Source organism: Haliotis cracherodii, unplaced genomic scaffold (assembly GCF_022045235.1).
Source record: "Haliotis cracherodii isolate W230 unplaced genomic scaffold, xgHalCrac1.p SCAF_13, whole genome shotgun sequence".
In the NCBI taxonomy this organism is placed as follows: domain Eukaryota; kingdom Metazoa; phylum Mollusca; class Gastropoda; order Lepetellida; family Haliotidae; genus Haliotis; species Haliotis cracherodii.
In genome coordinates this window covers 20,487,006-20,512,915 of record NW_027266268.1, presented here as the reverse complement: position 1 = coordinate 20,512,915, position 25,910 = coordinate 20,487,006, and the positions used below count along the sequence as shown (strand labels likewise).

The 25,910-nt window shown below is 40.2% G+C and overlaps 1 protein-coding gene across 1 annotated transcript; it reads left to right on the top strand.

Annotated features, from left to right (window-relative positions):
- On the top strand, nt 1-25,910 carry LOC139459759 (metal-response element-binding transcription factor 2-like). The gene is made up of 15 exons (XM_071241420.1): nt 1-161; nt 4,434-4,561; nt 7,266-7,347; nt 8,602-8,694; nt 10,768-10,868; nt 11,409-11,439; nt 14,758-14,798; nt 15,812-15,888; nt 16,614-16,666; nt 18,747-18,858; nt 19,613-19,736; nt 20,987-21,054; nt 22,508-22,681; nt 23,885-23,999; nt 24,865-25,910. The coding sequence occupies exons 2-15, from the start codon at nt 4,439-4,441 to the stop codon at nt 25,549-25,551; spliced, it is 1,881 nt and encodes a 626-aa protein (XP_071097521.1). The 5' UTR covers nt 1-161; nt 4,434-4,438; the 3' UTR covers nt 25,552-25,910.

Below are 25,910 nucleotides of genomic sequence, written 5' to 3'. Positions count from 1 at the left end.
AGAAATACACATTTGATTTTGCTGAATATACAAATCTATCAACTGATGTGTTGAACATCGTTGTTTTGTAGATGTATTAACGTGTGGAGATTTTATACGGATATACCAAATCTACTCGTGGTGTTTTTCTACTGGACAATTCTCTGATTGTCACCACACAGGTAAACAATCGTCACGTATCGGGCAGTCGCTCTGCAATGTGTACATTCCGGGTCGCTGACGATGTCAGTGAAGGGCTCGCATGGTTTAAATACCTGTTGACATTTTGACCACCGGCCGTGGGCTGGTGCCTACAATTATTGCGAAATGGCGTCCGTTTGTATAACTGGTTGAGAAATGTCACATATTGCTGAAACGTAACCCTAAAATTTGAATTTCTCCTGAACTTATCGATACGATTTGTTCAGATATTGTGACATTAATACATCCCCGGGGAAGTGTCACTCACAACAATCCAACAATTGTATGTGTGAATATATTGATATATTATGAAACAATGTATTGAAAACAGCCGAGAATATCCATGATGTCGTATTCATGAACAAACCCCGCCCCCTTCTGTGAATTTCGATAAGCAATTTAGCGCGGTAGACAATCAATAAGCAGTTATGGTGTTTCGCGATCACAGCCTTGTTGGCAATATTACCGTTTTACAGTAACACTGCCCAGTACGCTGTCATAAAGCATGTTGTCTTACCTGGGGTACACTCAGTGAGGAACACATCTACCCCAAAGGGTACAACTATGGTCAGTTTTCGAAGTAATTACACTATTAAAACGTAGCCTTCATCGCAAATCATGGATGTATAAAGCCAGACCTCTAAGCCTAGCCACTCCCATAGGCCTGCAGTATTTTGTAAACATTTGAAGAAAAAAATGTAACCTGGTTAACCAAGAATTGATTTATTCTATATAGATCCTTTCAATTTTAATTCATATCTGAAGCAGCCATTGGCAAAGACATACTTTGAAATATTGGCCCAGAGTAAGACAGCATAAGTGAATATATATATATGTATCCTCGTCAATTGCTGCCATGCTTCAGGTTATGATGAAAACCTGATCACATGTGGCTAGTCTGTTCTCTGGTAGGTTCACCAAATGTGCGGGACATCGTGAATCTCCACGTCGCAAATTAGTGTCTTATTGTGGGATCATTTATCATTACTAAACGCGACAAGTGTATGATGGGGTTACTTGTAAAATTTAGTTAAATTATTTGTTAAATATTATTTTCGGCCTGTACCTCATGGGATTATCTAGACTTGGTTAGAGTCTGATGTTCAGTCCCACATCTGCAGCAAATGTCAGTTAATTTGGAATAACAAATTTCTCATTCATGTTAATATAGTTATATCTCATGTTGATATGGCTTTGTAGAGGTAACTTGTAGATATATATCTACAGGACCAATAAAGACAAAGAGGCTGCACTTTCATCAGCCATCTTAAGATGAAATATGTGAACCGCTGATAGAGCGGCTGCCTACAGATCGTAAGATCGGTAGTCATACTGCGTCACCGCGTCATACCAAAAGACATGTTAAAACATGGTACTTGTTCGCCTGCCTGGCGTTTGGCATTAAGGAGTTAAAACAAGGACTGGTCGGCTTGGAGTCAGTATACTGTGTCTGAGTGGGGTATTCATGTACGACATAGCATCTCGGTGGGCTAGCACTATAAAATCGGCATGAGTACGGACTAGCACAAGAAGCCACAAACTCGTGCACACATGCATGTACATAGACGTGAAATAATCTTGAACATGACTTTTAACCTCATTTCACCTCACCTCCCTAAAATCCTTATATAATATCAGTTCAAGGAACATAAAGAATGTCATGAACAGCATCGTTAAATTTAATACCATAAAACATTCATACAGAAACTAATTGCAAACATATTTTAAGCAATTAAAAAAACACAACTATTGAAATAACCTAACAGAAACAATTGCCTAGGAATCACATGATTTGACAACAAGTGATACAGACAGAGCACTTCTCTTGAACGCCATTTCACCTTACCAACTAAACACGTTTAAAGCTGGTTTTCTTTTCCTTTGATGATTGAATATTTGTCTTAGAATGGCCAGCTCCGAGCTTTAATGGATCACAATAGTCATTGAAAATGGCCCCTGTCCTAAAATCCTTGCCAAAGTGCCCAATAGTTAAGGTATCATTCGGATTGAAGAAATTTGCCATTCTAAAGGTGTTACCATACGTTCGCATTGTAAAGCCTAGTGGACTAAACATGTAAGAGTCTATCGCTGCAGTGTATCATTAACATGATTAAATCCCTATCACAGTATCAGCTGAAATTTTTTATGATTCTGAAAGAGTTTAATCGCCTTAATTTAAGGAAGGAAAGTCGAATCTGTCCAATCACAGCCCTCCAAGTAGTGAACATTTTGGTGGCCAAATGCGACTTAAATCCAATGTTGGCGACCTAGATTTATCTACTGCTTGCCACTTGGCTGCCTAAAAGTCAACATAACTGATGACGATATCTGTTAAGGATATGTGTTGGCTCCCAAAAACTTAGGTTTGGCACCTAAATAATCATGTTTGGAGCCACTTGGCTCCCTAACAAAAAAAAAGAACTTAGAGAGCTGAATCATGACCTATGAATATGTTTGTATGAACCATGTTTATTTTTTAAGACATATGAATGGTGAAGTGGGCTTTTATTAATTTTCATTTAATTACATTCTATCAGAATCATCCATACCAAATATGTTTGATGTCAACTCAGGGTTAGAAACTAAAAGTCCACTAGTCCTTATTATGATAACATATAGCAAAACCCCTAAAAACCCTTAAAATAGGCCAATTTCTACTAGTCCTTAGGATACCTCCACTATTGGGCAGTTTGGTAGGGACTACAGGACTAGTGCCAATATCTAACGCTGCTGAAGTATATTTTAGATAGTCAGTGCCTGTATTGTCGAATTATGTGTTAGTTTGGCGTTCCTGGGTCTACCTGCTGTTCAAATGTGGTGCTCCCGGGCCGTCACCTATTGGCCAGTGATGTTTTGATGGCCTGCTGGGATCACAACCTCAATTCTACCATGAATTTGGAATTTACTTGATTCTGTTGGTCAATCAGTGAGTGAGTGAGTTTGGTTTAACGCCGCTTTTAACAGTATTCCAGTTATATCACGGCGTGTCAGCTTAATGTGGGAGGAAAGCCCGAAGTGATGCAGGTCACAGACGTTTACCACTTCGGTGAAACCCACGGGCACGGGTATGGTGCTGACAAACCTAGAAACATAATCGGGGCGAACCGGGATTCGAACCCACAATCATAGATTTCTGGCGTGCCCAAGGGACGCAACTCTGCACAGCTAATCGCGGCGCCTTAGACGACTGGGCCACCCTTGCCCCCGTTGGTCAATCAGAGGTTATTAAATCACAATATACCCCCTCTGATTGAAACAGCTGGTTTGACGGCCGCCTCGTCGCGGAAGCTAATATTCATAGAATAGTACTATTTTCAGTCATTGTTGGTAGGCATATATAAATAATTATATCTACAATTACAGGTTACAAAATGCACAGATGCGGTTACTACAATATTCAAAGGATGCGTGGCAATACATTTCGTGCAGAAAACAGGATAGAAATCTACAAGGGGAATGTATTTACGTTTTGGAGACAACAGAGCTTGGAATTTTGGCTGCGCGTTCGGTTCCAAATCCAATTTAGCATGGTTAAATCTACAGGTAACCTAGCCCTACATTGAAATCACAGTATGTTTATCTCCTAATTATCCAGTGTATTATTTCTCCATTTGAGCCCCATAGCCAAAAATAGTCATGAAATCAAATTACGCAGTCCTCCCTTGATTGAAACTAGCAATGATATCACCAATGCTCGACTTTCTTTTTTGGGTACAATTGAAATTCAGCGGGGAGCACCTGGTAGCATAAGGATTTCCCTTAATACTCAGAAATCATCTTTCGCAGGTAGAGTTTATTTTATTAGCATGATTAGAGTGATTTCCAGTATTTTCAAGGGTTTGTTTGAACAAGGCTGCAGATTTCCATGTAGATAAAGGGAAAAGTCACGTTAAATAAGTCATTTCTTTTGAATGTTGATGTCAATAAAGAAACCCAATTTGTTCGTATGACCATAGTTAATCAGGGATAATTCTATGCTTTTACTCCCTAAATTTGAAAAAAGGCCACATTTTCAAATACAATGGGGCATTTTAACATTGTGCTGTGTGGGTGTACCTCTGGAATATTTGAAATTTTCACATAAACATGATAAAGGGCCCATGTCAGAAAATTCCAAGAGTGAGTCCTGGTTAATCTGTCATGACATGTTTGTGCTGACATGAGATTGGGTGATGGGGAGGCCATGACTAGCCTCAAACCCGTTTAGTTAACTCACCTGTATCATGTTGATGCTGAGACTGATCTGTCGACAGGTGAGATGAGCTGTAAAGGGAGACCCCCGGGCTCGGTGACGCAGACCGTGGCAGGGAAGTTCCACGTCAGCCTGGAGGTGTTGTGTCGATGGAGTGACGGACTCTTCTACCTGGGGAAGATCATGAAGGTTAGTTCATTGTCGGGATACTGGGTCAAAACTGTTCCCCAACTACCTATGCTTGTCTTGTTTGTTGTTTAATGCTGCACTCAGCAATATTCCATCAATATGACGCTGGTCTGTAAATAATCAAGTCAAAGACCAGACAATCCAGTGATTGACAGCATGAACATTGATCTATGCAATTGGGATACGGTGACATGCATTAACAGGCCTGACCACCCGATCCTGTTAGTCGCCTCTTGGGATAAGCGTAGTCGCCTTTTATGGCAAGCATGAGTTGCTGAAGACCTATTCTACCCCGGATCTTCACAGGTCATAATACTAATAGGTGACTAAGTGGATAGGGTGGTCAGACTTGGTGACATGTATCATCCAATCTCATTAGGGGGGCACGGGTGGCCCAGTCGTCTAAGGCGCCGCGATTCGCTGTGCAGAGTTGCGTCCCTTGGGCACGCCAGAAACCTATGATTGTGGGTTCGAATCCAGGTTCGCCCCGATTATGTTTCTTGGTTTGTCAGCACCATACCCGTGCTCTTGGGTTTCACCGAAGTGGTAAACGTCTGAGACCTGCATCACTTCAGGCTTTCCTCCCACATTAAGCTGACACGCTGTGATATGACTGGAATACTGTTAAAAGCGGCGTTAAACCCAACTCACTCACTCACTCCAATCTCATTAAAATCAGATCTTAGTTCTCGCTATTACTAAACAAAGATCTGAGGACATCCCATTACGGGTCACATCAGAACGACCTTTCATCCAACCAATCAGAGCGTCTCTTACCAGATCAAGTGAATGTTGTAATGTGTTTTCTAATCATGCAACCACGAAATATTTAACACGGGTTATTCTGAATGACAGTTACGGGTTTTATGATTATATCGATACAATCTAGGCCATCTATAAGCCATTCCACTTTCCAGAATGTTCTTCTTATCAGTTTTAATTTTTTTAATCGAGAATACGTCAAAATATGTTTCGAAGCGTAGTCACCAGTTTGAAACTAGTGTCGTAAAGCTCGAGAAAGCTGCCTTCTGATTGGCTAATGTCAATTTCTTGTCAGTCATTTCATTGGTCGGTCAAAATTCGCGAAAGGTCATTCTGATGTGACCCGTAATGGGATGTCCACACATCTTTGTTTATCTTTGTAAAACTAAGATCTGATTTTAATGAGATTGTGTATCATTATGCCCCAATTGCATGGAACATTGTTCATAACATCAATCACAGGTTGTTTGGTCCAGATTTAATTATTTCGATGCTGCTGTCATAAAGCTGGAATATTGCTAAGTGTGACATTAGCAGCAAACAGCAGGATTCTCGCAATAATTTATTGATTTGTGCTTAATATTTATGTCCCAATGGGACATCCTGTAGATGGATGTAGTTTATGTAATTATGGGAATATTTTACATCACTGGGACCGCTGCTTTGAGTACTGTAAACAGGGAATTTTTTGCGACCGTTTTATTATTGCGAGTTTTGCGAACAAGACTCAATCGCAAAAATTAAAAACGCAAAAATAAGTATAAATAATAGATGCATATTTTATTCATTGCAACACGTCATCAAATGTTGAAATCATCAACCAGAACCACAAGTTACTCAATAAGTTAAAAACTCAAATGAATGCAGAATGGTCACACAATACATCACAAATGACAGTGTAAACAGACCAATTAGTGTCACTGTTGCCTCACAGTAATCCTGCCTTCTTCCAACCTCGCTTGATTGCGTCAGTGTCCTTTGCAATTTTGTCCACACAGGAAACAAGCCATCTTGCGTGTATCGGTTTAATGACACTGGTCAACTTTCCGGCCAACTCAGATAAACTAGCTTCGGAGAGAAGCTGTCTATTGTTTGGTAATCAAGGTGTCATCTCAAAACGGCAACTCGCAAAAATATCTCGTCGTAGTATTGTCTTTGGTGTGGTATTCGCAATATTTTAACGGCGCAGAAATAAAGCTGTTAACAGTATTGAATGTAAATCTCCAGATTTTCATTTCCTTATTCGTCTCAATTTACTATCAGCGCCTTTCATTCTGCATATCTCTTACGTTGCATGTGGATGGTCATTCTCTCTCCATCAGTTTTATATAACCTCTCAGAGTGTGGCCTCCGACATTTTGAAAATGGCCCAATGTATTTATGCTGACAGCCCGTGAAGATTCCGGGGTAGAATAGGTCCTCGGCAACCCATGCTTGCCGTAAAAGGCGATTATGCTTGTCGTGAAAGGCGACTAACGGGATCGGGTGGTCAGGCTCACTGACTTGGTTGATGCATGTCATCGATCCCAAATGCGTGGATGAATGCTCATGAGATCAATCACTGGATTGTCTGGTCCAGACTCGATTATTTACAGACCACCGTCATATAACTGGAATATTGCTGAGTGCGGCGTTAAACAACAAACCAACCAAACCAATTTATGCTGAAGGTGTCCCTGTCCATACTTGTTCAGATTCTAGACAAACATAGTTAAGATTGATGTTAATGTATGAAGAAACATGTCCTAGCTCCTTCACATGGTGTCAATTCAGGAAGAGGATAGGTTGGGTAGCCTCATGGTTAAAGTGTTCGCTCATCACAAAGGCCTGGGTTTGATTCCCCACATGGGTACAATATGTGAAGCCCATTTCTGGTGTCCTTTGCAGTGATATTGCTGGCATATTACTAAAAGAGGCTTAAGACCATACTCACTCATTTCAGATAGACGATAAGGTTGGCAAGTGTCTGGTCCACTTCGAAGACAACTCTGAACATTGGGTGCTTTTCAAGGACATTCAACGAGGTAGGTTCAGTGGGATTTCTCGACAGGGCTTCTGTATTTATTACCCCTACCACCCTCCGCCCCGAAGTTCCTGACTAACTCTATCTTTTATACACAACAACAATCTTTGAATCCAGTGAATACCTCTTAGCTTAATGTACAATACTACATAAAATCACTGGATTGTCTGGTCCAGGCGCAATTATTTACAGACCGCCGTCATATAGCTGGAATATTGCTGAGTGCGGCGTTAAACAACAAAGAAACAAACAAGACCATAACTAGACCCTGTGTTGTGTAATTTGTCATTCTTTCTTCTGGTTGACGTCATTAAACTGTGGGTACTTCAAGATTATATGCACATCCTGTCAGCAGTACATTTACAGCAATATTTATCATGTTTATGTAAAAATATTGACTCAGTCATCAGAGATCAGAGATGGACTTGTTCACTTTATGCATCTATGTACATATAAATTTATGGGACAAGAATGCAACCTTTTTTGTCGGGTTCATCTAGATTTTCACAGAGCTCCAGATAAGCTGTGTATCTGCGTAAAATACGCATCAGAAATACGTAGTAAAATAAAATCCAAGCGTATCAAATATGCAACGAACATAACAGATACGCTACAAAAATAAAACTTGTGCGTATCATCAAATTATTGTGAAGTAACCCTGAGTATTTGATTAGCAAATCAGCAACTTATTTTGAAATTATAAACGGGCATTCCGGCAACCTTGCTAAACTCCACGATGACAGTTACATCATGATCATTTGCCATCACACTTTCTTGTGGAAGTATCATGGTATTTTTGAGTCCTGTAAAGCTCTCGAACCCACACGACACCAATTTGCAGGGACTAGATGAATAGTGTTTTTAAATATTTAACTTAAATACCCACATGTGTAAAAGCTAGTGGGTAACAGAAATTTGAATACCCAGATAGAATTACTGATACCCAATGATTTTAAAATGCATGGGTAAAATACCCACAACACCAAAAGCTTATCTGGAGCTCTGTTTTCATGTCAACATGCACCTGGTGCAAGTTCCTTTAATCTAGCCCTGCTTTCCTCCAACATAAAGCTGACACACTAAAAAAAAAATCCTGTTCAAAAGGGACTTGAACATGTTGAACCAAGCTCACTCACTCACTCACTCACTCACTCACTCACTCACTCACTCACTCACTCACTCACTCACTCACTCACTCACTCACTCACTCACTCACTCACTCACTCACTGTGTATGTTTCATTGGCTGTTTCCAGGGGCCATCAAGGGCGACATTGCCTGCTGTATATGCCGAGATGAGAGGTCGGATGTCCCCAATGAAATAGTACTGTGTGACAACTGTGGACTAGGTAAGGCCATTATCATGGATTTAACACTGGATATGCCATTTTAAAGAAATAATTATGATTTAAATTTCTGCTTTTTTTTAATAGTCATATGTACATGGTTGGATTTGTTCCATGTCCCCAGACACAGTGACAAATGACTGCAGTTCTTGTGTTATTACAAACAACTGTCAGGGCAGAGGTGTAGTAGCCTATTGATGAAAAAGGTTTGCTTGTTGAGCTGAAGGCTCTGGTGCAATTACCCATATGGGTACAGTGAGGCTCATTTGTGGTGTCCCCTGCAGTGATGTTTCTGGAATATTGCAAAAAACCAACCAACCCACACACCATCAACTGACACCCGTGTGTTGTTGTCACCTGTCAGTGTTGTTGTCACCTGTCAGTGTTGTTGTCACCAGTCAGTGTTGTTGTCACCCGTCAGTGTTGTCCCCTGTCAGTGTTGTTGTCACCCGTCAGTGTTGTTGTCTCCTGTGTGTTTTGTTGTCACCTGTCAGTGTTGTTGTCCCCTGTCAGTGTTGTTGTCACCTGTCAGTGTTGTTGTTACTTGTCAGTGTTGTTGTCTCCTGTGTGTTTTGTTGTCACCTGTCAGTGTTGTTGTCTCCTGTGTGTTTTGTTGTCACCCGTCAGTGTTGTTGTCTCCTGTGTGTTTTGTTGTCACCTGTCAGTGTTGTTGTCCCCTGTCAGTGTTGTTGTCACCTGTCAGTGTTGTTGTTACCTGTCAGTGTTGTTGTCTCCTGTGTGTTTTGTTGTCACCTGTCAGTGTTGTTGTCACCTGTCAGTGTTGTTGTTACCTGTCAGTGTTGTTGTCTCCTGTGTGTTTTGTTGTCACCTGTCAGTGTTGTTGTCCCCTGTCAGTGTTATTGTCACCTGTCAGTGTTGTTGTCACCTGTCAGTGTTGTTGTCTCCTGTGTGTTTTGTTGTCACCTGTCAGTGTTGTTGTCACCTGTCAGTGTTGTTGTCACCTGTCAGTGTTGTTGTTACCTGTCAGTGTTATTGTCACCCATCAGTGTTGTTGTCACCTATGAGTGTTGTTGTCACCTGTGAGTGTTGTTGTCACCTGTCAGTGTTGTTGTCACCAGTCAGTGTTGTTGTCACCCGTCAGTGTTGTTGTTACATGTCAGTGTTGTTGTCACCAGTCAGTGTTGTTGTCACCAGTCAGTGTTGTTGTTACCAGTCAGTGTTGTTGTCACCTTTGAGTGTTGTTGTCCCCTGTCAGTGTTGTTGTCTCCTGTGTGTTTTGTTGTCACCAGTCAGTGTTGTTGTCACCCGTCAGTGTTGTTGTCACCTGTCAGTGTTGTTGTCACCTGTCAGTGTTGTTGTCACCTGTCAGTGTTGTTGTCACCTATGAGTGTTGTTGTCACCAGTGAGTGTTGTTGTCACCAGTGAGTGTTGTTGTCACCCATCAGTGTTGTTGTCACCTATGAGTGTTGTTGTCACCTGTGTGTGTTGTTGTCACCAGTCAGTGTTGTTGTTACATGTCAGTGTTGTTGTCACCAGTCAGTGTTGTTGTCACCTGTCAGTGTTGTTGTCACCTGTCAGTGTTGTTGTCACCTGTCAGTGTTGTTGTCCCCTGTCAGTGTTGTTGTCACCCGTCAGTGTTGTTGTTACCCATCAGTGTTGTTGTCACCTGTCAGTGTTGTTGTCACCTGTCAGTGTTATTGTCTCCTGTGTGTTTTGTTGTCACATGTCAGTGTTGTTGTCCCCTGTCAGTGTTGTTGTCTCCTGTGAGTTTTGTTGTCACATGTCAGTGTTGTTGTCACCTGTCAGTGTTGTTGTCACCTGTCAGTGTTGTTGTTACCTGTCAGTGTTGTTGTCACCTGTCAGTGTTGTTGTTACCCGTCAGTGTTATTGTCACCCATCAGTGTTGTTGTCACCTGTCAGTGTTGTTGTCACCTGTCAGTGTTATTGTCACCTGTTAGTGTTGTTGTCACCTGTCAGTGTTGTTGTCACCCATCAGTGTTGTTGTCACCAGTGAGTGTTGTCACCTGTTAGTGTTGTTGTCACCTGTCAGTGTTGTTGTCACCTGTGTGTGTTGTTACGTGAGTGTTGTTGTCACCTGTGCGTTGTTGTCTCCAGGCTACCACCAGCAGTGTCACAACCCCCCAATAGATGACGCCATCCTGCAGCCCAGCGTGGACTTCATGTGTAGGCTGTGTGTGTTTGCTACCACCGTCAAGGTAAGTCAGAATACCGGGAGTCTCAGAGACATTGTTTGGATGCTGCAGACAATAGAAATAAGACTGCATATTGAAAAGCCTATTGTAGGTTATGATTTGCATGATATGTCGTTTAAAGACATTTTGACCGTCTCTGTGGTCTAGTGGTAGAGCGTCCCCCCGGAGAGCGGAAGGTCCGGGGTTCGATCCCTGGCCGTGTCATACCAAAAGACGTTAAAAGATGGTACTTGTTGTTACCCTGTCTGGCACTAGGCATTAAAGGGCTAAAACAAGGACTGGTCGGCTCGGAGTCAGTATACATTGTCTGAGTGGGGTATTCATGTTAAACTGCGGCATGGTATCTCAGTGGGCTAGCACTATAAATCGGCATCAGTCCGGACTAGTACAAGCAGCCACTTGCATGCACGTCGATATATAAGTGCAATAATCTTGGACACGACGTTAAACCCAATTTCACCTCACCTAAAGACATTTTGTTTAATTTCGTGTTTGAAAACAGTTTCTTTAATATCATCACACTATCACTATTTACCATTGCAGAGAGGAGGCGCTCTCAAGAAGGGACCAACAGGTAGAGTACCTTGTAGGGGTGTCACGATAAATCAAAATATCGATATATTGCTATTGGTAAGCACTTAAAGTCAATAAATCGATTGTTAAATCGGTTTCCGATCAATAGTATCGATTTCAGTTAGGAATATCGATAGTTTTGATTGTATTTACCATATCATTAAAATACATGCAATGATGTTCAAATTTGTTGTTTGGTTTTTTATCATTAGTAGTAGTAATTTACACATGGTAATGTGGAAGTTTCATTTTCTTAAATTATTAGGGTAAAGAAAAAACAAATCAGTCATATCTCAAACTTTACTTTTTATTTGTTGTTATGGTTATCACATTCAAAGGAAACTTCAGGTGCAAGGTTTAATTCTACTCTAAAATCCATCTCAAATGATACACTGAAAACTATCAATATTTATCACAATAGTTGCTTGCAATATCAATACCGTATTTTCTTGAGTATAGTGCGCACTTTTTTTCCAAAAAACACAGCTGTGTAGAAGGGGGTGCGCATTATACACGAATTATGAGTTTGGATGTTTTTTTCCCCCATGGAAAGACATTACCGTGAGCACGAAACACCGGAAATACCATGTCAACAAATCCATACAGAAATACGCAAAATAATTATGTAATTACACTGTCTGTCTATAAAAAGTGTTCTTTGTATTTCTGGACTTATGTTTGTAACTTACTTTATTAATTTTATTCAAAATTCCTTATAATATTGTTTTTATTAATTTCGGCGAAATCGTGTGTGAAGCGATCGGAAGATCGCACAACTCACCGTTATGAACAGCAACCACGGTCAGAATACCGCTATTGACGCCTTGAAACGAACTTTAGTTGACTGAGAATGGATACATATATCATAAATGACATACTTTGACTCGTTAAAAGTCATATTTGTTTTTCTTTGACGATTTTATGTCAACATGAAATTCTCGCGCTCACGTGATCCCGTGCGCGTGAGCCTTGACGGTGACTGGTCAGACATGTTCCATGTAAAAAATAATACCCGGGAATAGCGATCAGCTGCTTCGCTTAGGGTTATTATTATTTTAAATATGTTTAGTAAAGGCTGCATTTAATTAAGAAAATAATGGAATATATTATTCCTGATAAATAAAATAGTTTGAGATACAATTGTTGCCGATCCTTGCATTAAAAATCCTGTAAAGTTATATCATTGGGTGTGTCTTGACCGAATCACCGGTCGATTCCAAGAAAACGTGTGTACAGCTGATTGCTGTTTCCGGCTTAGTTTACGAGAAAATACACAAGGTAATCTTAATCCCTAGATATAAAACAATGCCTAGCAGAACAATAAATACTATTTAAACGGTAAATAAACATGTCTGGTGATTTTTTATCTCAAATTTCGAATTTGTACTGACGGAAGTTTCTCGATCAGCACCCGTTCGTTTGCCGGACTTCGCTGAAAGGGTACGGTGTAAAAACATTTCTGCGCATTATATTCAAATTTCTTTTTTTCCAAAATATTGAACCCGCTAGAGGGGGGTGCGCATTATACATGGGTGCGCACTATACTCAAGAAAATACGGTAGTTATCGCAATAGTTGCTTGCAATATCAATAGTTATCGCAATAGTTGCTTTCAATATTAATAGTTATCGCAATAGTTGCTTTCGATATTAATAGTTATCGCAATAGTTGCTTTCAATATTAATAGTTATCGCAATAGTTGCTTTCAATATTAATAGTTATCACAATAGTTGCTTTCAATATTAATAGTTATCGCAATAGTTGCTGGCAATATTAATAGTTATCGCAATAGTTGCTGGCAATATCAATAGTTATTGCAATAGTTGCTTTCAATATTAATAGTTATCGCAATAGTTGCTTTCGATATTAATAGTTATCGCAATAGTTGCTTTCAATATTAATAGTTATCGCAATAGTTGCTTTCAATATTAGTAGTTATCACAATAGTTGCTTTCAATATTAATAGTTATCGCAATAGTTGCTGGCAATATTAATAGTTATCACAATAGTTGCTTTCAATATTAATAGTTATTGCAATAGTTGCTGGCAATATTAATAGTTATCGCAATAGTTGCTGGCAATATCAATAGTTATTGCAATAGTTGCTTTCAATATTAATAGTTATCGCAATAGTTGCTGGCAATATCAATAGTTATTGCAATAGTTGCTTTCAATATTAATAGTTATCGCAATAGTTGCTGGCAATATCAATAGTTATCACAATAGTTGCTGGCAATATCAATAGTTATCACAATAGTTGCTGGCAATATCAATAGTTATTGCAAAAGTTGCTTTCAATATCGATAGTTATCGCAATGGTGATTTCCAGACCAATAGTCACCCCCAGTACCTTGGTCCAGACTGGATTATATAATTCATATGAAACTGGGAATATTGCTAAGTGCAGTTTTAATCTTTTAATCAGTTATCAAATGGTTAATCCCAATGGGGATTCCAGGACCAAATAGGGCCCCAGTACACCATGCTTGTTGTTAAAAGTCAACTTATGTGTATTGGGTGGTTATGATGACCTGGCTGAATATATGTCGACCCATGAAGATAGGTCTTCAGCAACCCATGCTTGCCATAAAAGGCGACTATGCTTGTCGTAAGAGGCGACAAATGGGATCGGGTGGTCAGGCTCGCTGACCTGGTTGATGCATGTCATCGTATCCCAATTGCGTGGATCGGTGCTCATGATGTCACTGGATTGTCTGTGATTGTCTGGTCCACACTCAAATATTTACAGACAGCCGTCATATAGCTGGAATATTGCTGAGTGCGGCGTTAAAGAAGGGATTTCTTTAGGGGGTTTGCCCAATGTGTCCATACAACATGAAAATATTCAGTCCTATGAAAGATCATCTTAGTCAGGCGCCAATATTTACTATTTTCAGTGATGAAACGCCCTTAAGTTAGATATATACACACTATTGAAGCAAAATGAAAATGACTGAAGTAATATTAGTGTCTGAAACAGCTGCATTTCTGTCCAGTAGAAAATTTCAGCTCTTATTTTTGTGTATAGTCTGCTACACAGTCGGCATAGATTTACTGGAAGACAACATTAACACAGCGGTAGAAACAGTTTCAGTCCACTAGTCCTTATAATGATAACATATAGTAAAACCCTTAAAATTAGCACATTTCTAGTAGTCTGTCCTTATGATACCTTAACTATTGGGCAGTACGGCAAGGACTACATGACTAGTGCCAATTTCTAACGCTGTTAACATGGCCTGGTTTTGAGCATGCATTTGATTGGTCTGTCTTAGATGGTTATTTGTTGAGAATTACATACTTTTTGGTCTGAATTTCAGCAAAGGCTTTCCAAACCATGAAGCAGACATTTCCATACAATGTAAGTAGCCATGCTGAATTATAATCCTAATTATAGCTCCAGGGGTTTTCCATGTGAAGTTATACGATATAGGCCTTTTACATAGGACGAGAGGCCGGTCACATGACCAGGAAACTGACCTTCATAAGTAAGCATGCTCGGACATTCATTAGGACCTCACTTTTATGAAAGTCAATACTCCAGTAAACTCGCACAAAGTGAAAGTCAATTCTTGATAGATAATTTGCAAGCAATTCCATAGTACACATGTATTTGATTGGCTAACCAAGCAATAACAATTGTGTCATGAACTTGAAAAAAAATTGGCTACGACCACTAACAGACTACTGTTTCCTGATTGGCTGAAAATAGAATGAGCGGGGCTTGTGTTGCATTATTGCGCTGAACGATGAAACTAATTTCGTACTGATGTCAATATTTGTGTTCATCATTGAATAAGAAGTCTGAAGTAATTACTGTTGACATATGTATTTGTAAGAATTTGCGTTCGGTGGAGTTATTAATGTGAAAACGGTGTGCACACTTTGCATACATCTGCTAAACGAATTAGTGCAATATGTTCACCTTTTGTAAGGATTATAACGCAATAAATGCAAATACATATGAAAGTCAATTTGTCTCTTGCAATAGAGGGCATTTTTCTGGGTGCTGTTGTACAAAACAACCTTAGCGTTACAACTGTCATAAGTCTATGTTAAGGTATGGGAGTTACGATCAAGCGCTAAGATCGCTTTGTACACTGCCACCCTGATCTAAAGGTCACCATCTTGGTAAGTTTCGGAGAAAACTTTGTTTTCCTGTTGATTTAAATGCATTTACTTTTGGTCAAATTTGGAACATGTCATCCTCAGATTGGGGCCTCGATCAGAAAAGGTATAAAAAGGTAATGTCACAGTGAAGGTGTTTTGTAAAGTACCTTTAGTCATAAAACTGGAATATAAACTTTCTTACGAATGTATCAAAAGAAATGAGACTTTCTGTTCTAATATTGTCTTGCATTACACATGTTTCAGTTGAACAAGTTGACGTGGGATGCGCAACACAAGACAAACAGCCAGCAGTGCTACTGTTACTGTGGGGGACCGGGAGAGTGAGTTTGTCAGAATAATATCTAGTTGTCTAATTGTCAGGAATAATATTTAGTTGTCTGATTGGCAGGAATAATATCTAGTTGTCTGAGTGGCAGGAATAACATCTAGGTGTCTGATTGGCAGGAATAACATCTAGGTGTCTGATTGGCAGGAATAACATCTAGGTGTCTGATTGGCAGGAATAACATCTAGGTGTCTGATTGGCAGGAATAACATCTAGGTGTCTGATTGGCAGGAATAGCATCTAGTTGTCTGATTGGCAGGAAAAGCATCTAGTTGTCTGATTGGCAGGAATAACATCTAGTTGTCTGATTGGCAGGAATAACATCTAGTTGTCTGATTGGCCGGAATAACCTCTAGCTGTCTGGCAGGAATAATATCTAGCTGTCTGATTGGCTGGAATAATATCTAGCTGTCTGATTGGCTGGAATAATATCTAGCTGTCTGATTGACAGGTCACCATCTTGTAAGGAATGGAAATGGAAAAAAAATATATTTGAGGATAGTTATCAAATCTTAAGTACAGTATACAACACCATTTTATTACTTTATAGGACCCTCATATTTCTCTTAAGAACCCTTGAAAATAAATTTGTGGGGGTCCAGGGCCTCCCAATTTCATAAGTTAAGGTAAAACCACGGCTGGACACTGTTCAAGCAGTGTTCTCCCAACTCCCTGTGTCTAATGTCAGTCAATAGTCAGTGAATGTTTGAAATGTTGCAGCTGGTACCAGCAGATGTTGCAGTGTTGTCGATGCAGACAGTGGTTTCATGAAGGTAAGATAATTATCCTTGTTGTTTTTCCTTTGGAGAACTCCAAAATCGTATATTTCTTGTTGAAACTTACTAAACAGATAAGTCTAGTGGTGAACTGGTGCCTTTTGATTATTTGGGATTTTGAAAAATAGTGAACCGCATTATTATATTTTTATCCCCCGCCCTAACGAAGTTGGCGGGGGATATAGAAATGGGTTCCGCCCGTGTGTGTGTGCATCCCGAAATCGTTTCCGGATCATAACTCAGAAACCAGTAAATATTTCTCTACGAAACTTTGCATGTCTATCAGACTAATGCTGAACTGGTGCCTTTTGCTATTTAGGAATTTTATAAATTTTCATTTTTTACGTTTCCATGGCAACAAGTTGGACTTAGGTTCTATAAGGGTGCTGTTCGTTTCCGGAGCGTAACTCAAAAACCATTTAAAACTTTCTTACAAAACTTTGCATGTCTACTAGGCACATACTGAACTGGGGCCTTTTGCTATTTAGGAATTTTATAAATTTTCATTTTTTACGTATCCATGGCAACAATTTGGACTTAGGTTCTATAAGGGTGCTGTTCGTTTCCGGAGCGTAACTCAAAAACCATTAAATACTTTCTTACAAAACTTTGCATGTCTACTAGGCACATACTGAACTGGTGCCTTTTGCTATTTAGGAATTTTATAAATTTTTATTTTTTACGTTTTCATGGCATCAAGTTGGACTTAGGTTCTATAAGGGTGCTGTTCGTTTCCGGAGCGTAACTCAAAAACCATTAAATACTTTCTTACAAAACTTTGCATGTCTACTAGGCACATACTGAACTGGTGCCTTTTGCTATTTAGGAATTTTATAAATTTTTATTTTTTACGTTTTCATGGCATCAAGTTGGACTTAGGTTCTATAAGGGTGCTGTTCGTTTCCGGAGCGTAACTCAAAAACCATTAAATACTTTCTTTCAAAACTTTGCATGTCTACTAGGCACATACTGAACTGGTGCCTTTTGCTATTTAGGAATTTTATAAATTTTCATTTTTTACGTTTCCATGGCAACAAGTTGGACTTAGGTTCTATAAGGGTGCTATTCGTTTCCGGAGCATAACTCATAAACCGTTCAATATTTTTTCATCAAACTTTGCAGGTTTGTCAGGTACATGCTGAACTGGTGCCTTTTGCTGTTTAGAAATTTTAGAAACTTTTATTTTTTACGTATCCATGTCAACAAGATGGACTTAGGCTCTATGAGGGTAGGGTTCATTTCCGGAGCAGAACTCATAAACTGTTCAATATTTTTTCAAACTTTGCAGGTTTGTCAGGTACATGCTGAACTGGTGCCTTTTGCTATTTAGAAATTTACATATTTTACGTCTCCATGGCAACAAGATTGACTTAGGTTCCAAACACTTCTTTTTTTACAATTTCCATGACAAGTTCCACCTCGGTTAAAAAAGGTTAGGGTTTGTTTAGAAATTCTGCAACAGGGGCAGGGGATATAGCCACGTTAGTGGCAAACTCTTGTTTTCATTGAATTGAAAGTATCCAATGGCAATGAACCAAAAGTAGGGTATAAATTAGGTTATTTGTCTGATCTTATCTGTATTTGTCTGATCTTACCTGTATTTATCTGATCCTACCCGTATTTATCTCATCTTGCCTGTATTTGTCTGATCTTACCTGTATTTGTCTGATCTTGCCTGTATTTGTCTGATCTTACCTATGTGTCTGATCTGCCTGTATTTGTCTGATCTTACCTGTATTTGTCTGATCTTGCCTGTATTTGTCTGATCTTACCTATGTGTTTGATCTTGCCTGTATTTGTCTGATCTTGCCTGTATTTGTCTGATCTTACCTGTATTTGTCTGATCTACCTGTATTTGTCTGATCTTGCCTGTATTTGTCTTATCTACCTGTATTTGTCTGATCTTGCCTGCATTTGTCTTATCTACCTGTATTTGTCTGATCTTGCCTGGATTTGTCTGATCTTACCTGTATTTGTCTGATCTTACCTGTATTTGTCTGATCTTGCCTGGATTTGTCTGATCTTACCTGTATTTGTCTGATCTTACCTGTATTTGTCTGATCTGCCCGTGTTTCAGCCTGTACACAGTGTCTGGAGGTGCCGCTGTTGTGTGGGGACAGATTCTACATGTTCGTGTGCTCCCACTGTAACCACGGCCCGGAGTACATCAAGCGGCTGGATATGAAGTGGTAAGACTGAACACTGTCAGGGTGTTTGTTTGTTGTTTAGCAGCACTCAACAATATCCCAGCTATATGACAGTCTGTAAATAATCAAGTCTGGACGAGACAATCCAGTGATTGACATCATGAGCATCACAATACCTTGTGCACAATCCGATATGTATCTCGATACCTTGTTCACAATCCGATACATATCATGATACATACATGTGCTCTTATCTGTAATGAGTAAGCCATCTTTTTCATAAACAGGATGGCCAAATATTCGATTTACAGTTGGTAGCGTCAAGTGTGTTGCAATTGATGAAAATATTTTTTGTGTAACAGCAAACATTTAAGGAATGATCGATATATTTTATACTTTGTGTGCTACTGTGATTGTGTATCGAGAAGTAAAATATCGCGATCCACTGATCTACCAGTGTATCGTTCCACTGCTAATGCCTATAACTTATTTCAGGTTGGTGGGTGGAAGGGTGCACAGGTTGCCCAGTCACCTAAGGCGCTGCGATTTGTTTGCAGAGTTGCATCCCTTGGGCACGCTAGACACCTATGATTGTGGGTTTGAATCTCGGTTTGCCCCGATTATGTTTCTAGGTTTGTCAGCACCATACCCGTGCCCGTGGGTTTCACCAAAGTAGTAAATGTCTGAGACCTGCATCACTTCAGGCTTTCCTCAAACATTAAGCTGACACGCCGTGATACAACTGGAATACTGTTAAAAGCGGCGTTGAACCCTACTCACTCACTCACTATTTCAGGGTGGACATCGTCCACTTGTCTCTATTCAACCTGACCGTGGAGGGCACCAAGAAGTACTACGACCTGATTGACGTCATCCTGCCCTGGGTGTGTGACAGATGGGACAACCTGCAGCTGGACAAGGTCAGTTATATCGCCACCCATAGTTCGCAGCTTTCTCATCGATAGGACCCGTGAAGATTTCCGGGGTAGAATAGGTTTTCAGCAACCCATGCTTACTGTAAAAGGTGACTATGCTTGTCGTAAAAGGCATTTAACGGGATCGAGTGGTCAGGCTCGCTGACTTGGTTGATGCATGTCATTGATCCCAATTGGACGGATGCTCATGAGATCAATCACTGGATTGTCTGGTCCAGACTCGATTATTTACAGACCGCCGTCATATAGCTGGAATATTGCTGAGTTTGACGTTAAACAACAAACCAATCAACCCATTAAAATCAATCTCATCGATAGGCTCAGGCCTCAAAGTTTAAATTTTTACCAAGTAGCCATATGGCTACAAGCATTTTTTTCCCAGTAGCCAGTGGTAAACTCAACAAGTCAAGCCAATATTGTAGGTAGCCAAAAGCATTTGAAATTATCTTTTATCAAATAACTAACTATAGTATGTAAAAGTCATAGCACTAGTCTTGAAATTGTATATTAGTGGATACTGTACTTGATGTTTGTTATTTGTGACTCAAACAATGATGCAATTTATGTTAGTAGACTATTTAGGTATATCCTAGCTTATCCAATGAGCATTGTCAACTGAAATAAAATAATTACATTGATATTTATGTATTTCTGTTCATTGTCAACTTTAGGAGGTATTACACGCAAGTGCAACTATTAGCAGACATGTTTTCCACAATCAGCTATTATTTATTCTTGTGTCCTCAAATGTGAACCAATAGAATTTAGCTGCAAGGTAGTCATTTGGCTACATCTGAAATTTAGGTCGAATTGGCAACCCTTTCAGTCGCAACTTCGAGGCCTGAGGCTTCAGAGGTAATGGACAAGCAACAATGAAAGAATAACTAAAAATGAACAAACAAGTAAGATCATTTAACTGAAACACAAGGAAGATAATAAGTTTGAAAGTTTTTAAGGCCGGTGATTGGTATTTCAAAAAATGATTTTAAGAACTTGTTTGTATGGTAACCTCAAAGATTTGTTGGGGGAAGAAACTGAAAGATAAATACTTTTTTTATGTTCTCCTAGTTTGGAACAATTTGAAAATAATAAAACAAAGGGTGACAAAATATATGCATGATGTTGAAAATGACACTTGCATTAATTTTTGTTTTCAAATTGAGCCCCTAAATAGTAGATGGTATTTTGTACAACCTGGTGTGATGAGAGTCAAAACAAGCATGTTGGTGTTCCAGTTGAACTGTACGTCAAATAAAGAAGTGGAGATGGAGGTGCTGCAGTCCCTGCAGACGCACAAGTCCAGGTGAGCCACGTTGCAGACTCATTCAAATCTGGGCCCACTTGCGCAAAGGGACCTGAGCGCTAAGACTATCTTAAGCCTATGTTAAAGAATGGGAGTATCGATCACCTTAGCGCTAAGGTGATCGTAAGTCCCATACTTTAACATAGGCTTACGATCAGCGTAGCGCTTAGATCACTTTGAGGAACGGGGCCCTGAGCGCTAAGACTATCGTAAGCCTATGTTAAAGAATGGGAGTATCGATCACCTTAGCGCTAAGAGCGATTTTTGCAAGTGGGCCCTGATCTGTTACCCCTATACCATACCTCTTTGTGAAGATCTAAGGCACTGCAGGACGCACCAGAAACTATGATCGTGGCTTCGAATCTCAGTTGATCTTGATTATGTTTCTCAGTTCGTCAGCTTCATACCTGTGCTTGTGGGTTTAAAGTTGTAAACGTCTAAGACCTGAATCACTTCAGGCTTTCCTCCTACATTAAGCTGACACACCATGATATAACTGGAGTACTGTTAAACCCATCTCTCTCTCTCTCTCTCTCTCTCTCTCTCTCTCTCTCTCTCTCTCTCTCTCTCTCTCTCTCTCTCTCTCTCTCTCTCTCTCTCTCTCTCTCTCTCTCTCTCTCTCTCTCTCTCTCTCTCTCTCTCTCTCTCTCTCTCTCTCTCTCTCTCTCTCTCTCTCTCAGTGGGGTATTCATGTTGAACTGCAGCATGGTGGGGTATTCATGTTAAACTGCAGCATGGTATCTCAGTGGGCTAGCACTATAAATCGGCATCAGTCCGGACTAGTACAAGCAGCCACACACACACATGTGCCTGAACATCACTGTATAAGTGCAATAATCTTGGATGCGACGTTAAAACCCTTTCACCACACCTCACCTTTCAGTTGTACTCCCTATAATATTATGGTCTGGATATTTCGTTCACTTGTACCAAGAATTTAGAAGCTTCAGAGCTGATTGGCTGATTAGAAAGTTCTCCTGTCGCTGCCACGAAGATATCATCCTTTCTTCACGCAGAGTGTGGTATATCGGAGTAGAGGAATACCTACACACAAGCTTCCTTAGGGACTAACCATTTGACCGGGTTTCAGCAACCCATGCTTGTCATAAAAGGCAACTAAATGGATCAGGTGGTCAAGCTTGCTGACAACCCAATTGCGTAGGTCAATCACTGAATTGTCTGGTCCATTGGTTATTTACCGACCTGCATCATGTGGCTGGAATATTGCTGAGTGAGAAGTTAAACAACAAACGAACCAACCATTTGATTTCTGGAGAGGCTAATATTATGACTCCATAATCCCAGCCAGAATTGTGATAATTTACTGACTCGAACAATCACGACATTCCACACGCCGTGAGACAAATTGACTGCAGCTAGCGTTAAGTTGAAGTACTGATTACTGACTGGCATAAAACTCCGTTCACTCACTGTGTCCTTGGTGACCGTACAGGTTCAGTTGGGGTCGTGAGATCAAGAAGAAGATAACGCTGTGGGGGTTGAGAGTCCGTGTCCCCCCTCCTGCCCCGACCGTCATCCTGCCAACCGACGGACACATCTCGGATGAGGTCATGTCTACTCTGCAGATGAAGGGACGGAAAACAAAAACATTTGTACCCATAGAATGGTATGTAGCAACGTGCAATTAGTTTAAAGTTGGTGTAGTGGGGAAAGCTAAGAAATAGCGGAAATTATGACATTCGACACAAAACTATATTAATATATATATATTGATATGGATACAGAAATTAATGGAAGATTATTCCTATATACTCCTATCGTGTTGTGTCTAACAGTGTGACCTGGCAGATTGTGTGTCAGCGAACATCAACAGCATTGTTACTCCTGCTATCAACCACTAGTCCAAACAGATTATTGATCATGGAGGTGCAATATTGCTGAATGTGGAGTTCACAACACACTTTCTTTGGGGATGGCAACATTTTCACAATTGTTTTTGGCATTGGGAAGGTGTCTCAAAACTTGATTAAAGGAATCAGGATTTTTATTCTATATTGACCTTCTGAGGTGCTTCTTTGTCGGTGTGGTGTTGGGGATTGTTATGCCTCTTTTAAAAATCTTGCCATTCCATTGGTTAATCCATACCATGTGACAAAACAGTGCATTTCAATATAGGACCCGTGAAGATCTGGGTAGAGAATAGGTCTTCAACAACCCCTGTTTGCCATAAGAGGTGACTATGCTTGGCGTAAGAGGAGACTGACGGGATAGGGTGTCAGGATCTTGGTTGATGCATGTCATCGTATCTCAACTGCCTAGATCATTGCTCATGATGTCAATCACTGGATTGTCTGGTCCAGACTTGATTATTTACCAACCACTCTATTATAGCTGGAACGATCCTCAGAGTGCGTCGTTAAACAACACGCAAACATTTCAATGTAGAACCCCTAATCACGTGGTTGACACTGACCTCCAATATTGACCTGACACATGATGGATATTGACTTGTCTGCCAGAAAACAAGATGGCGTCTTGGAATAACATTTCAGGATACTGTAATGAAACTGGAGACAGTTTAAATGCTTCATAAACTTCAGAAAAGAGAATTTCGGTCCGATCAGACCACCTCAGGGGTCAGGTACTCTGGTCCTTGTTTTCGCATATTGAGCAAGTAAAAAGTATTCGTTTGTATTATATTCCCTTTGACGATCAACATGCACTCTACCGTTTGCTCTGAAGAAATGGGAACTGCACTGATCAGAAAACATGACTCTCTACTGGTCCTGATGATGTCCGGTAAGAAACACTAGAACCATTGGTTCTATGATCGTGATGAGTGGTACTGTACTGTTTGTTTGTCTATCAGCAGCTCTCCAATTCCAGTGAAGTATACCAAGAGGAAATGCATGGATATCGATGATTCTATTGTCTTCAAGACCAAAAAAGCCAAAAGACTGCTTCTTGATGCAAGAAAGGTATGGGTTAGTATTTGTCGTATATTTTCTAATGCACAAAATTAGCATTAATAAATCATGCTTGTGTTTGTGCATCAATTTATAGGATTAGATGTCAGGAAATACTACAGGACGGTGCCGTTGTACAAACCGATCTTAGCGCTTAGGTGATATACAGAGTGTGGTTGACAAGTATATATACACGTAGGAGGCAATGTTTATACAGTAGAGTAGATATTGTTCTACTGGAGTAGAGAAACCTGTATATTTGTCAACCACACTCATTTGCTTGATAACGGTGTTAGAACCTACACCGAAACGTGGCTCCTAATTGTAATAAAGAAGTTGTTCATCCAAAAATCCTTATCCTTACTTAGTACTCCAATTTCTAAATGCCTATCAAAGAAGTTAGACTTATGACAGTTGTAGCGCTGTGGTTGTTTTATACAATGGCACCCAGGTAGTGTTTATCTCACCTTAATATTGAATGGATTTTAATCAATTCTTCCAAAAATCCTTCTATTACCTATTCACATAGACATTCCCTTCTCCAAAATTACTATCATATTTACATAAAGCTTTCTGTTGATTTCTGGGTCCTCAGCAACCTATGCGACCAAATTGATGGATGGTCTTTCTCGGTAACTTGGTTGATTGTGTGTCATCATCGATTATATACAGGCCGCATTATTTTAATGAAATACGAACAAATCCCAGTTTTGCACAAAATAATTATTCTTTACCAGTTCGCCTGCCAAGGACACTTAGTTTGGAATCTGAGTTAAATAGCTGAAATAATGTTCAAAGCAGACCACCCAACTCACTCACTCACTTGATAAGCCTGAAACTGCAGAAATAGCAACTGACATTTAAAGACAATGTGTTCTTCCAGAACTCCCCTGACAGCCTAAGCCAGATGTACAGCGGTTACAATGGATGCCGTAAACGTTCCTTCAGTCGACGCTCCATCAGCCACAATTCTGATGACTACGACAGCGGCTTTGAGACAGCATCCCACTGTACGCTAGAGAGCATCATCCCACCACCAATCAACTTCGAGGGATCCAACCATCCCTTCAAGACTGTTGTGGAGCGAAATGAAGAAATTGCCAAGCACGAGCGCCTTCGGGCCAGGTTACTGGATTTAAGTCGGTTAAATTCTGACTGTGACAATTCCTCTCAATACTCGCTGGACTCGTCCCAGTTTTCCGTGGATGACGAGTCCATTGATTTGATAAGTGAGGACTATGAAGAAGAAGAGCAGCCGGAGGAGTTACCCAAGAAAAGGAGCAGACGCAAGAATCAGAAATACGACGCCATGCTCGACGGATACGCGAGAAAGATACCCAAAAAGATATGGGGTTTACCCCACCCTGTGAAGAATGTGGTCGATCCACGTGCTATACATGCAGTAAGAGCTCAGGAAGTTAATTTCCAGAGTCTGAAGTCAAGTGTGAAGCAGTATTTTGGTGCCGCGGACCGTCTGGCTCACGGGGAGAAGTTCCACGTGTTGGCGAGACGAGTCACACCGAGCAGCAAGGTCCAGTACCTCGTGGAGTGGGAGGGGCTTGTGTCATAGTAGACGGATACTCTAGGTTCTGGTCACTGACTGAAGCATCAAGGAATTGACACTTTGTGCCATGATTAGGGGTTTTTATATCGGAGGTCTAGTTGCGATAAGTTTACGATAAATACTACTCAAGTTTTGAAGGGGATACCATGACTTCAGGCTTTCTTCCTACTTTAAGCTGACACGCCGTCATGTGACTGAAGTTCTATTCAATGTGACATTAACCAAAAGTCAAGGATAGGGATACCAGGGTTAACAGGCGTAAAAAGGCTGTGAATTTGGATTCTGCCTTGAATCAATTTTTTCATCATTGAAAAAAAAAAATTGCAATCTTTCTAAGACTACAGAGAAAACATTTTGTATTATAT